Below are 12,420 nucleotides of genomic sequence, written 5' to 3'. Positions count from 1 at the left end.
CAAGATCTACAGTTTCTTTGCATCCCCACTTCTGTTCATTCATTCATTCATTCATTCATTCATTCATTCACTCAGAAACCACACAATGAAACCAGCCTCCCTGAACTAATTACTGCTGGAGAGGAAACTGTTGTTGGCTTCGCTGCTGACGTTCGTTGCCAAGAGGGAAGCAAGACGGAAAAAAAGAGTGTTAATGTGACAGGAAGTGGACGAACGACTTCACTGGAGATTTAACGTGTGTGTGTTATATCATAATGGAGCGGTCGCACGGTCGAGTGTTGTTGCTGGTTTTGGATCTGCACCTTCACATTTGATTCTGAATATAACTTTCAGTGTGTTCAAACCTCACTGGCTGTCGAATACACACGTTCCAGTTACGCACATTTTGGTTGGACAAGATTTTTCAATGTACTGATTCTGAAAATTTCAGAAAAACGTCAGGACGACCACCAGACGTCTACAGGACGTCTACAGGACGTCTCAGCGTGAAGCAGCAGTGAAAAAACATTAGACTGAAATACTTGAGAGTTCGCTGCAGGTCGTCTGAATTATTTTGCTCCATTAAGATAATTGAGGCAGTTTTAAAGGCACCTGGGCGGTCGACAACACAACATCAACTCTCAAACTGTTAATGTCCCACTTTATTCCTTCCTGCTGCTTCTATGAGACCTTCACTGTCCAAACAAAGACGTCTGCATCGACTCTTGAAGACATTTCTACGGCTTTCACCAGTTCCCTATTACTTCACTGTCCTGTATGAAAGATATAATATAAATAATAATAATATACATTTCTCTCTGACTCTCAAACTGAAAAAACTATCCGTCCTTAAATCACTTTCTTCAGTAACCTTCTGGTGAAACTTGGGAACTTAATCAGGAAGGAAAAGGAAATTAAGATGTGAGACGTGCTCGACACTTTCTCCATGAGTCCACTGTTAAATAAATAAACTAATTAAACTCAAATTTAACAAACTCCCTAAAGAAAGAGTTAAAATACCGTTTTCAAGACGCACGTTGATTTTTGACCATCAAAATGTTTTCAGTTCATCCTTGAATCCAACTCCAGGCGTTCTTGGGATGTTACGTTCACAAGAATAGAACAGACGGACGATCGGATGGACGGACGGACGGACCAACGTACGTACGTACAAACCAAAAACACAATACCTGCAGCCACTGGCTGAGACACAAAGAATAATGGACAGCAGAGAAATAAGCTTCTTTTTGTTCCAGGGATAATTGACCTAATAACAGGATATCTACACACTTTTTAAGTTTAGAGTTAACGACCTCTAAAGGGAAAAAGAAACACACAGACTACACACACTACACTACAATAATCATTTCTGTGTGTATCGGAAAAGGAAGTTACATGTGATGGACATGGTCGACACATTCATGGGGCAGCATCTGTCTGTAAACTAAAAAAATAAAGAACTGCGGAAAATTAAAAGCAGATTCTTCCACAAACACAAACAACAATCTAACGACCAAATCGTAAATCTCTGAGTCATATGTTTACTGAAAAGCTGAGAAGAAATCTGACGGCCGTGATTTATGCTTCTGTTTTAATCAGACGCCAAATATGTAAATGAGTCATCGAGTGATTGAGGCAATAAAAATACTTATACTCAGTCTGTCATTAGTTTCCACCACTTAAAGAATGTGCTGTCACAGTCAATCTCAGACCGAGCAGAACCCAACACACTCACAATAAAACAATACAAACTCGTGTGCAGAGACGCCTGGACACATGTATGTTGTGCGTTTGTTTGAATACTGGCCCATGATTGGCTGGATTAGTTCATTATGTCATGACATCCAGGTGATGGATCAATAGCCACTGTGTTTCTGAGCAGAAGGGGGCGCAACCTCCTCGCTCGCCGTGTTTCCTACCTGAGTGCGAGAGCTGCAGCCGCGGGCCGGACTGACTCCGGGGTTTAGAGTCTGCAGCAGCGACGGCGTCTGCAGGCTGCAGACACAGCAGGACACACAACATCAACATGGCTGCCATCTCTGATCGTCACTGACGTGGAGGGAGAGAGGGCGATGGGACGAGCCCACTGGTCACATCACACTGAGCGCCGCAGCTGATTGGACGGAGAAGGAGAAGGAGGAGGGTCAGAGATGAACAGCGACCAATTACATTTAAATACATTTCCCAGTTGTGCATCAGTACAGCCTCACAGAGCTGCTGCTAAAGAAGAGACGTCAGGAAGGTGTAAAACTCTCCGAGCCTTTTTACTAGTTTCATTTCTGTGTTAGCACCCAAAGTCTTTTTTTAGCTTGGTCCGACATTTTTCAGTTTCCGACTGAAAGAGTTGTTTCATTTTTATGTTGCGTGTTCTGCTATAATTTGTCTTTTTGTATAGTTTTGATGTCATTTTCCATCTTTTGTGCTTTTCTATGAGCGCTGCTTCATTTTGAGGACGACTCAACAATCGGGAAGATTCCAAAGTTCACTCGGACTTATTTCCAATCATGAAGTTACTTCAGGTGGGAAGACAAATGAGCTGGAGCCGAGGCTCCAGGAGAAACTGACCACGCTCTCGCATCACAATTCATCACAATCTGTCATGGCGGCGGGCTGGCGAGCGTCGTGTCAGCAGGTTTTAAAGACCTCAACAGGTTGGAGAGTCGCCTGCTGACAGAGAAAGACTGAGCTGTGGTTCTAACCTCGAACACCAGTCTGCAGGATTTCCACATTTAATTTCTGTTTTAGGTTCGACACAAACAACAAACTGCCGTCTGTGTGTGTGTGTGTGTGTGTGTGTGTGTGTGTGTGTGTGTGTGTGTGTCTGTGTGTGTGTGTGTGGACGATGACTGTAATTACTCTGACTTTGACAGATTTAAAGGATAAGTTGGGTTTTATAAAACTTTTATAAAAGACCTCAGAGGGAATCAAACGTTACCACAAACAAATGAAACTAGTCAAGGATCAAGTTCTGTGTGAGGTTAAATTACTGTTTTTGTCAATGGAGTCTAGTTTTTAAAGTGATATAAGAGCTGGTTCAACGAAATGACCTTCGTCTACAACACGTCTGTCTGTGTACGAATCGTAAGCTGCTGTCTCAGTGACTCTTTGAGGGACGTACGTGACGTGGACAGAAACAGTTCAGGGCTCAGAGAGTTTTGTCCCTTTTGTCATTTCCACATAAAATAAAGTAAAATAAAGGTTTTATCCCTTAATGCTCTTGTGCCTTTAAAAACAAATGTGGCTCATAACTTAATCACAGACTTTAATAAGCTGCACCTTCGATTTTAGCCTTGGGATACAAGCTTTTCAAATTAAAAGCATTTCCTTGTTACGTTACCTGGCGATGACATACCTTACTTAACTTTCTTTACTTTTAATTAAAATAATCTCTTAAAAAAGATGAAGACATTACGATAAAAAGTATTTTCTGGGTTAAGACAGAAAAAAGGAACAAGACGATTTATGTACGAGGGCCATGTTGAAGACTGAGATTAAATGTGTCAAAAAGAAAAGACGAAATATTACAAGAATAAAGTCGTAATTTTAAAAATATTTTGAGGAGGAAAAGAAGATTTCATGAAATATGCAACAGAGGAACCCATGCAAGACAAAAATCTCCTGGAGACACAGGAAGAAGAGTTTCTTCTTCTGTGGTAAAACAAAGTCTGTGTGTTAATGGATCAATAATCTAAATGTTTGCATGTAGAATAAAACTGTCAGGAATGATCTGCAGTGAAACTTGGACGAGGTCGTTTGTTTCTCGTCCCCAGCGTTCACCCGTGGTTCGCACTTGACACGAGGAAACGACCTCCTCAGACTCGTCAACAAGGAGACGGACAAGGAACAAACTGTCTCTTCCCCTGTGTGTGTGTGTCTGTGTGTGTCTGTGTGTGTCTGTATGTGTGTGTGTGTGTGTGTGTGTGTGTGTGTGTCTGTCTTTAGGAATCCTGGGCGTTAACTGGAATTTTTTTAAATCCCTGGAGGAAACTCATCCTCTGTCGGATTGATTTAAAAACAAAGACACACAAAATATACACACTGTAAACCACTCACTCACACACACACACACACACACACACACACACACACACACAGAGAGACAAAATGCGGTGAAGGCAGCCGGACGAACGGCAGACTAAAAAAAGAACGTTGTTTACGTCATCGTTTCGGTTCAGATTCGAGTCACAGCGTTCATCACCTCTGACCCTGCTGCTTAGACCCCTCCCACCTACAACCCCCCCCCCCCACCACCACCGTATGAAGGCCCCTCGGTGTTTCAGCTGCTGTTCTGAAGCCTCAGTTTCACATGTGTCTCCGGCGCCATCTTGGTTTTTTGAGACCAGAAGAAACCATATTTGGAGGAGGGGGGAGGAGCCTGACTGAAAGCACACCCACCTACAACTGCTAGCTGTCAATCACACTGTGACCCCTCCCCCCCCAAATCCATCCGGTGCTTTCTGACTCTAAATGATCTTAATTGATAAATGAGCTGCTGAAGACGACTTGAAACTAGACACAGAAACTCACTTTGTTCTATAGAAACCGAGGCTGCGTCCGTTCTTATAAACCTTAAAATACGTTTGGAGTTATTTTGATAAAAACTCGGAGGGTTAGCCGGGGACTGTGTTGTTCCCATGGTCATCAGCTCGAGCTCTTTGTTTTCTCTTCCTGTTGCACCATGGGAGGTAAACAATGAGTAAACAAAACAAGCTGCGCCACATCCTGGTTTTCAGCCTCAGCTCATCACAGTTACACTCGGAAATCAAGAGAAAAGACTCGATGGAGTTACAGACGTGACTCAGTCTCACTCCGACCCTCTGACCTACGTCCTCCAACACGCCCGACCCAAACACACGGCTTCTGCTCTTTGTGCACAGCTTCCTCTGTTGGTGGGTTTAAATAAAGATTGAATGAAACGTTCGACTTCCTCACTATGAAAAGAAACGGGTTCCAAACATTTCACTGTTGACCTCCATGTTAAAGATGAAGTCTCAGGCTCAGAAGTGACCAGAAGATACTGGTCCTGTCTACACACTGAAAACAAAGATGGACGACCCCTCCTCCTCCGTGTTTGCAGATGGGACATGGGTTCTTCTCTCACTGATGTTTGTTCAAGTGTTTCTGATCAGTTTGGATTTAATTCGTTATTTGATGATATAAAAACAGGCGGAGACGTCATGGTTGACAGCTGAGACTGACTCCTGATTGGTCGACTGTGTGTACCGACTCCTCATGATGTCATCTGTTGGAGATGGCGCCGCTGATATCCGGGGATATATTGGCTTCATTTCTGGAGCAGAAGGAAGTGGAGATGTATTGTTTATGTTTTTTACTATTTTTATCATTTACAGTCTATGGTCCTGTCTGCTAACATGGAGGAGGCGGGGTTTGTGACCTATGCTGCGGCCAGCCACCAGGGGGCGATCCGGATCATGTCGTGCATTTCTTTCCAGAACAGTGAACATTTAGTTCAGAAACTGGATCAATTCTTATAAAAAAAGTTTTTATTAAATAAGAAGATGTTTGATTTTAAAACTTGAACATCCGTCATGTAGCAGATGAAACTCATCTTTCATACAAACTTTCAGAGATGAGCGTTTTTGTTCCAACACAGTAAAGACATGAAACACGTCTGCAGATCATTTGTTTGATGTGAAAGAAGTGACCAGTGATCTCTGAACGATGGGAGGCACCAGCTGATCCCCGGCCACACTGCGGACCCACCTTGTAAAACTCTGAATGGTTCAAATGTTTTCTGTGACCTCCTGCTCCGTGGAGAGCAGAGGGCGAGCGGCTCCTCGCTCCTCGCTCCTGGGATTAGCTGCTTTTATTATGTTTACAGGAGGACGAGGTGAAAATGTGGCCGACCACTTGAGGGCGAGCTGAAAAATCTCATTTTAACTGCGCGGCTGATTTATCAGCTGAGTGGACGACGCCAGAACTCGGTTCCCTTCGCGCCAGATCTTCTTCTTTAAAACTTCATGTTTGAGTATTTCCTCATCTTCGTCTTCCCTCCTCCTCCTCCTCCTCCTCACTGCTCTGACATCTACCTTCTTTAATCCTCCTGATACTTTATTCAGATATTTTTCTGTGTCCGTCGGCCAAAGCAGGCGACAGCTTTACGACCTCCCTCTCTGCCAGGCCTATAATCCCCTCCATGATTTAATAACTCCCCTCCCTCCCTGCCTCCCTCCCTCCCGATCCCTCCGCTCGTCTTATTACGTGAACATTAAGTTGAGTTAATATCTCCCTCTGCTTCCTTAAATCTCTAATCCACCGCAGGTCTCTCTCTCTTTCATGTATCGTGTTATTTTCTCTGCAGAATCCGTCATGTCGTGATTTTCAATCCCCCACGACTCAACCTGATGAACTCAAGTAACGCTCCACATTTTCACAGATTTTAAACTGAACGGCGTTTGTCATTATTTATAAATCTGAAGTTTGAATCGAGGGAACATGGTGCTTGTCTTCAAAATTCAGCTCCGGATAAAAACCTCCATCAGCAGGAGGAGAAGACTACAACTCCCATCATCCAACGCTGCTTCAACAACCTCACAGGTTCTTTGGTCCTTAAATCGAATGAGATTCATAATGTGACTAAAATAAAGATTCTATCAAACCACAGCTATAAAACATCTTCAGTCAGTCAACATGCTGCCACTTCATCAGTTACAGACCCAGGGAGGGAGTTTGTGTCGGTGCCCAGAGAACAGGTGCCCGAGGTTCTTCCCCCGAGACCCGGATCCAGCCGGGCCCCTGGTACCCGAGCGTACGACGGTAAAACATATTTATCAGAGTGAGTGAGCAGAACATAACAACATTCTTGGTTTACTGACCGAGTGCTGGAGGTCACGTACACACAGATCGTCTGTAACAGTATTAACGTGAAGCCTGTGCAGCAGCAGCTCGGCTTTATGGGCTCGTGTGGAATGTGAGACCTTTAGAGAGAAATACAAATCATCTGCAGAAGATCGCTTTAATTCTTCCTTTAATTTCAAGCTCTTTCCTTTACTTTTTGAAGTAATCGTGATCCTGTAACATCTGCAGGCAAATCTCTGGTGGTGTCTGAAATGAGGGAGCAGGAGTGTGAAGCAGTTTTCAGATCAACACTCACAAAGAGACAAATCTTCAACTCTAATTAAAAACTCAGATATAAAACAGTGTTTTTTACTTTATTTAACATTATGTGAGGGATGAAAACTTAGTTTCAATTATGCAAAACGTCTTTTGAACCGTTTAAGCTGAGGGTCCAGGGATTCATAAACTTTATCTTTAAAATTCTGAGATAAAGTGAATTCAACATTTTGGTTAATTCCTCAGAGAATAATTCATCGATGAAAAGAATCATATTTAGAGGACTGATATCTAACGTGTGTGATCTGTTGCAGCTTGATCCGAGGTACGTCTCTACTGAGTGATACAGACGTAAAATACCGAAGAACTGGTTCATCATTAAGCAGTGTGTCTTAAAAATAAAACATTTTGATTTAATGTGCACACGCATAAAAAGAGATTAAGATTCAAATGAATCTGATTATTCTCCAGTGTGTTGCAGCAGATTGTGTATTTTGTTGAACATTTGTTGCATCAGACATCGTGAGGAAGAAGTTTCTCAGGAGGGACACACACATGTGCTTGTACTCAGGTGGACGAGCGTTAACCGACAGTAAATCTCGTCTTTCTCTGACGTCGCAGGCGTTTTTTTCCTGTCATGCAACTGTTCTGATTTTCTTTTGTGTGTTGAGGTAAAAACATTCACGCAGCGAAACACAGATGTTGGACAAAATGGAAGAGAAGTCGAGACGTCTACGATTGTGTTTCTGGTTTGATAAATGTTCGGTCTCTGCTTTTAATCTTGAAACCGGTTCTAAAAATATTTTGTATTCACATGGACATGTGGTTCTTGTAGGTGTGGGACGTCTGCTTAACTCATAATAAATGTGAAGTCTCATTTTTATTATGATCATTATCATTATTATAGCAGTTTTCCTGATTCAGAGTCAAACACATAAAACAGATCATTTGAATGGAATTTACTCCAAATTCATTCCGCAGAGGTTTGTTCACTATAAGACCTGCAGCAGAGACACGTCTCAATATCACCGTGTCATTACCGTCGGTATCATTATCAAACATCTCAGATTGAATAATGTATTGATCATAAAGTTATTTTCATGTGGGATAGAAACACTGAACTTCAGGAGGGACACATTTCCATCAGTCATCTCAAAGATAAACTCTTTAATACATTTTAATTTAATTTAATATCTGTTCACTTCGGTCTGAGTCAAAATCAACATTTGTTTATCATCAGAATTAAATGTTCCGTTTGAAAAATGAGCTGAATTCTCTGATTTTTCATCCACATGCACCAGGATGAGATGAAAATGTGTCTGAACTATGATCTTTTAGTTTCATCAGTATTCCTGGACATCGTCTGGACATGTGTTTCTTACAGGACTGGACCTGAGATCAAACCTCCGAGTCTCCACAGGGAAGCAAAACGAAACTCTTGAATCCGGGACAACAATGTGAGCGATGGTGAAATCGTCTTAAAGCTTTTCCTCTGAGAGGATTTGACCAAAATTAAACTTTCCCTGACGAACAGGTGGTTTCGAAGAGACGGGTTCTTGAGATATCGTCTTCACAAGAACGGGACGGACAGATGGATGGACAACTGAAAGATCGTTCCCATTAACGACTGTGGACAAAAATGCGGAGTTGGATCATCAACACGATCAGTGGGTGGCGCTAAAACGTAAAAGTTAGATGCCATCGTGCCGCTGCAGAAGAGGAGTCAGGACTTTATCGGTGTCCTGAACTTCATCTTTGACCCAAAGTCGACTTTTCATCCGTCCACAGTCGACCGAGCTTCATGAACCCTGCAGGGCTCCGGTTTTACAGAAGAATCTCTGGACATGAACAGAAACTCGAGCAGATGAAAGAAGCAACGGAGACGAGTGCACGTGTTGTTTTTCCACCGCAGCGTCCAGAGTCAAGACAAACACGCAGCGCTGTGGGAACTGAGCTGCACACGGCATTCTGGGAAGAGGAAACCATCTCTGTCCGTCTGTCTCTGATCACCACTTCTCCCGCTCGGACCGTCCAAGGCCTCGAGGAAATACCCCCCCCCCCTCCCCTCCCCAGGGGATTCTGGGAAGAGGAAAAGAGCCGACGTCATCCGAGGAAAGAGAAGAATAGGAAACGGGCCCCTGGACTCACAACTCCCACATCGCTGAGGTTAGTCACAGACGGAATTCTTACAAAAAGGTTTTTGACAACACACCGGCAGCGTCTTCATTCTTCTACGTTTGTTCTGAGGGAAGACGATAAAGAAGACACAGTCACATCTTTCTACAACCATAAGAAATGATGTGAAACCATGTTGAACCTAAAAGAAGCAGGTCGACCTCACTCCGCCGCTCTGGAGAAAATTCTGTCTCATTTTTAAAAAAAGTTTTAGACAATTGTCATTTGTCTCTAATTTGTTTGCTTGACTTTGTTCGTTCGGATTCATCCTGGTTTTCCATCAATTAAATCAACTTTACGACCAAACACCTGCAAACTAACAAACTTCCCATCAGCCTCAGCTCTACTTTGATTTCTTAACAGGGTTTCTCAAGAAAAATAAAGTAACACAAGTAAAAACCTTGTTAATTCGTTTTTAACGACAGGTTTACATAATAAATCATATTAATATTAATTTCTTATTAATATGAGTTTTTTTCTTCATCTAGATCCATGAATACTTTTCTCTCCGGCTGAACCTGAAGTGTTGATGCCACAGTGTGAACGAGCTCGTTTCTTTTAACGCGTTGTTCTCGTCTTTTCTTTTCATTCTTCCTCTTCAGCAAACACAGGAACGAGTCAGTTCCTGGAAGAAGCCGCGGAGGAAACATTCACTTATTGTTCAGAGCGGGAGAACAACATCATTAGTGTGTGTGTGTGTGTGTGTGTGTGTGTGTGTGTGTGTGTGTGTGTGTGTGTGTGTGTGTGTGTGTGTGTGTGTTGTATGGGCACTGCCTGGTTACAGAAACAGCTGCTTCCATGAACCTGCCTCTGTCTTGGGTTCGGTAAAGAGGTCAAAGGTCATTTCAGCAAACACTCAACTCCCTCTTCACACTTTTCTGTCTCCAGACGTCAGGTCGGAGGTTCGTCTCCCATCAGAGGATCAAATTCAACAGATATATATATTTTGTTAAAAGCTGGTGACATCCATCATTTCACAGTTTGACTTTTCTGTTGCTCTTAAGTGATAAAATAAAGAAAGTGAGGAACGAGAGATTTGAAAGAGCGACGCATTTGAAAATCTAAATTTCGAATCAGATCCAAATCACAGCCTGAACCCACCCTGGCTCCAGAGGAGCAGCACGACTGAATCCAAGTCCCTGAGTCAGTTCTGCACAAACACAGTCTCCATGTGTCGGCCTGAAATTCCAAATCAGTCTGCAGGGAGCGGTAAAGACTCCGATTTACTGATCAACTGTAAAAGTTCTTCATCATTCACACGTCTGCTTCAAGTGCTGAGTGCGTTTTACAGGTGTGATGATTTCAGTTTGAAGGAGCGACAACAGAACCACAACGATTCTCATGATACAAGCAAAGAGCGAAAAGTTACACCGCGTTCGACTGGAAGAAAAAACTGATCGTTTCAAAGAATGGACGTTTTATCTTGGACAACGTGAAGCGTGCTAATTAGCAGCACACTCAAAGGAGGCTACAGTTGACGGGGCCGTCATTTATTTGGTGAACACACACACACACACACACACACACTCACACAGAGTGAGACAGAAAGTAGTCCCCCCTCATTAGGCGTCTTAGCGAGCGGTGAAAGGAGCGTCTATTCACTGGACGTGGTGGGAACACTGGAACCAGCAGAGCAAAAAAACAACCAACCAGTCGGGAGGTAAAGGCCCACAGGCCTCACGACGTCTCCTCAAAGACAAAGTGAATTCCTGTGAAGCTTAAATTTCAAGACTCCCATCCCCTCGCTTTTCTCCGTCCTCGTCGTCACCCCCCCCCCCCGCCCCTCTCGCCTATGTTTTTCTAAAGAGAAGAAAGAAAAGCTTCCTGAATTCCTCCTGACAGCTGTCACACTGACCACCAGCAGCTCACCCCCCCCGGCAACCAACCACCAGATTCACACCCCAAAAAAAAAACTGAAGGAAGAAGAGAAACCAACGCTCGGAGGAGGATTCAGTCTCAACTGCAGAGAATAAGTTGAATATCGACGGCTCAAACTTGAGTTAGAAAGTGTGAAAGGTTTCTTTAAACAATGGATTCTATTGGAGGAAGTGAAGTGGGGGATGCGTCACTGTGTTACACGACCACGCGGCTGGAACACAAAGGTTATTCTCTCTCTTTCATGGAACCGGCTCCTGTCGCATCATCGCCACCGTCACAGATAAACCGAGGAAACTGAACCGCTTCTTTCTTTGAGGCTGAAACATATTTAGATGAAACATTCCTGTTTGCTGTTTATTTGGAATTCGCTGCTTCTTCACGTGAGACGTTTCTACAGTTCTAAACTCTCCAGACTCAAACCTCTTTCAGGGATTAGACGACAGAAACCGCAGTCGCCACGGAAAATCACTTAAAATAATCTGGATTCAAATGAAATTACGCAGAGAAAACGGTCAGATTTAAATGTTAACCTCCGGCTGTGGAGTGGAGGCTGATGCAGTCGCTCAGATAACAGCCTGTAAATCTGTGTAAACTCTCGGTTCTGGAGTCAAATAAAACCTTCACATGCACGACGGTGAACTGAAGAGAATCACAACAGAGACACAGAGCAGAGACTCTCCCAGTCAGTGTGTGTGTGTGTGTGTGTGTGTGAATCTCTGCAGTGATGATAAGGTATCACAGGAGGAGAGATCATCCACTCCCTCTGCCTCCATATCTCCCATCGCTCTGACACCGATCCCGACCATTACCAGCTACACCCAGCACTCCCACACACACACACACACACACACACACGCAGATTGTCGACTCGTCCACAACAACAGGAACATGTGGGGGACGTTCAGGCGAGGGGCGGAGCCTGTAGAGCAGCAGGAGGCGGGACATGACGCCTGAACTCTGCTGTGTAACGATCAGTGTTGTTGTTTACAGCTCGTCCACACCGGCGTCGGCCCTCATCACCAAAACATCTGGAACCTCCTCGTCTTTCCAAGTGGACGTCTTCGTCCTCTGCGTGTACGGCTCCTCTTCTTCATCGTGTCCCCTTTCTATTCTCATTTAATCCACTGAAGCTGTTTTAACCGCTGAGCTGAGAATCGAAGCTGCAGAGCAACACAACGTTTAGCTTCTGCTTCTTCAGATGAAACCACAGCAGCTGGAACAGAAGCTTCTGTTACGTCCACACACCAACTGAGAACATGTGATCATACAAACGACCAGAGCCAGACTCATGTTATCGTCTTATCTATTCATTTC

At 43.7% G+C, this 12,420-nt stretch overlaps 1 protein-coding gene across 2 annotated transcripts in view; it reads right to left on the bottom strand.

The window, feature by feature from the left end:
- Positions 1–12,420, bottom strand: part of LOC109647697 (semaphorin-3D) — a 46,064-nt gene that overhangs the window by 22,775 nt on the left and 10,869 nt on the right. For both annotated transcript variants that reach the window (XM_069515596.1, XM_069515601.1), the window contains exon 2: positions 1,899–2,092. In XM_069515596.1, the coding sequence (XP_069371697.1) occupies positions 1,899–2,016 (118 nt within the window). In that variant the 5' untranslated portion in view covers positions 2,017–2,092. The remainder of the gene's footprint in view (positions 1–1,898; positions 2,093–12,420) is intronic.

The sequence above is a fragment of the Paralichthys olivaceus genome, chromosome 2 (genome assembly GCF_024713975.1).
Source record: "Paralichthys olivaceus isolate ysfri-2021 chromosome 2, ASM2471397v2, whole genome shotgun sequence".
NCBI classification, from domain to species: Eukaryota; Metazoa; Chordata; class Actinopteri; order Pleuronectiformes; family Paralichthyidae; genus Paralichthys; species Paralichthys olivaceus.
This window is presented reverse-complemented; position numbering and strand designations above follow the sequence as displayed.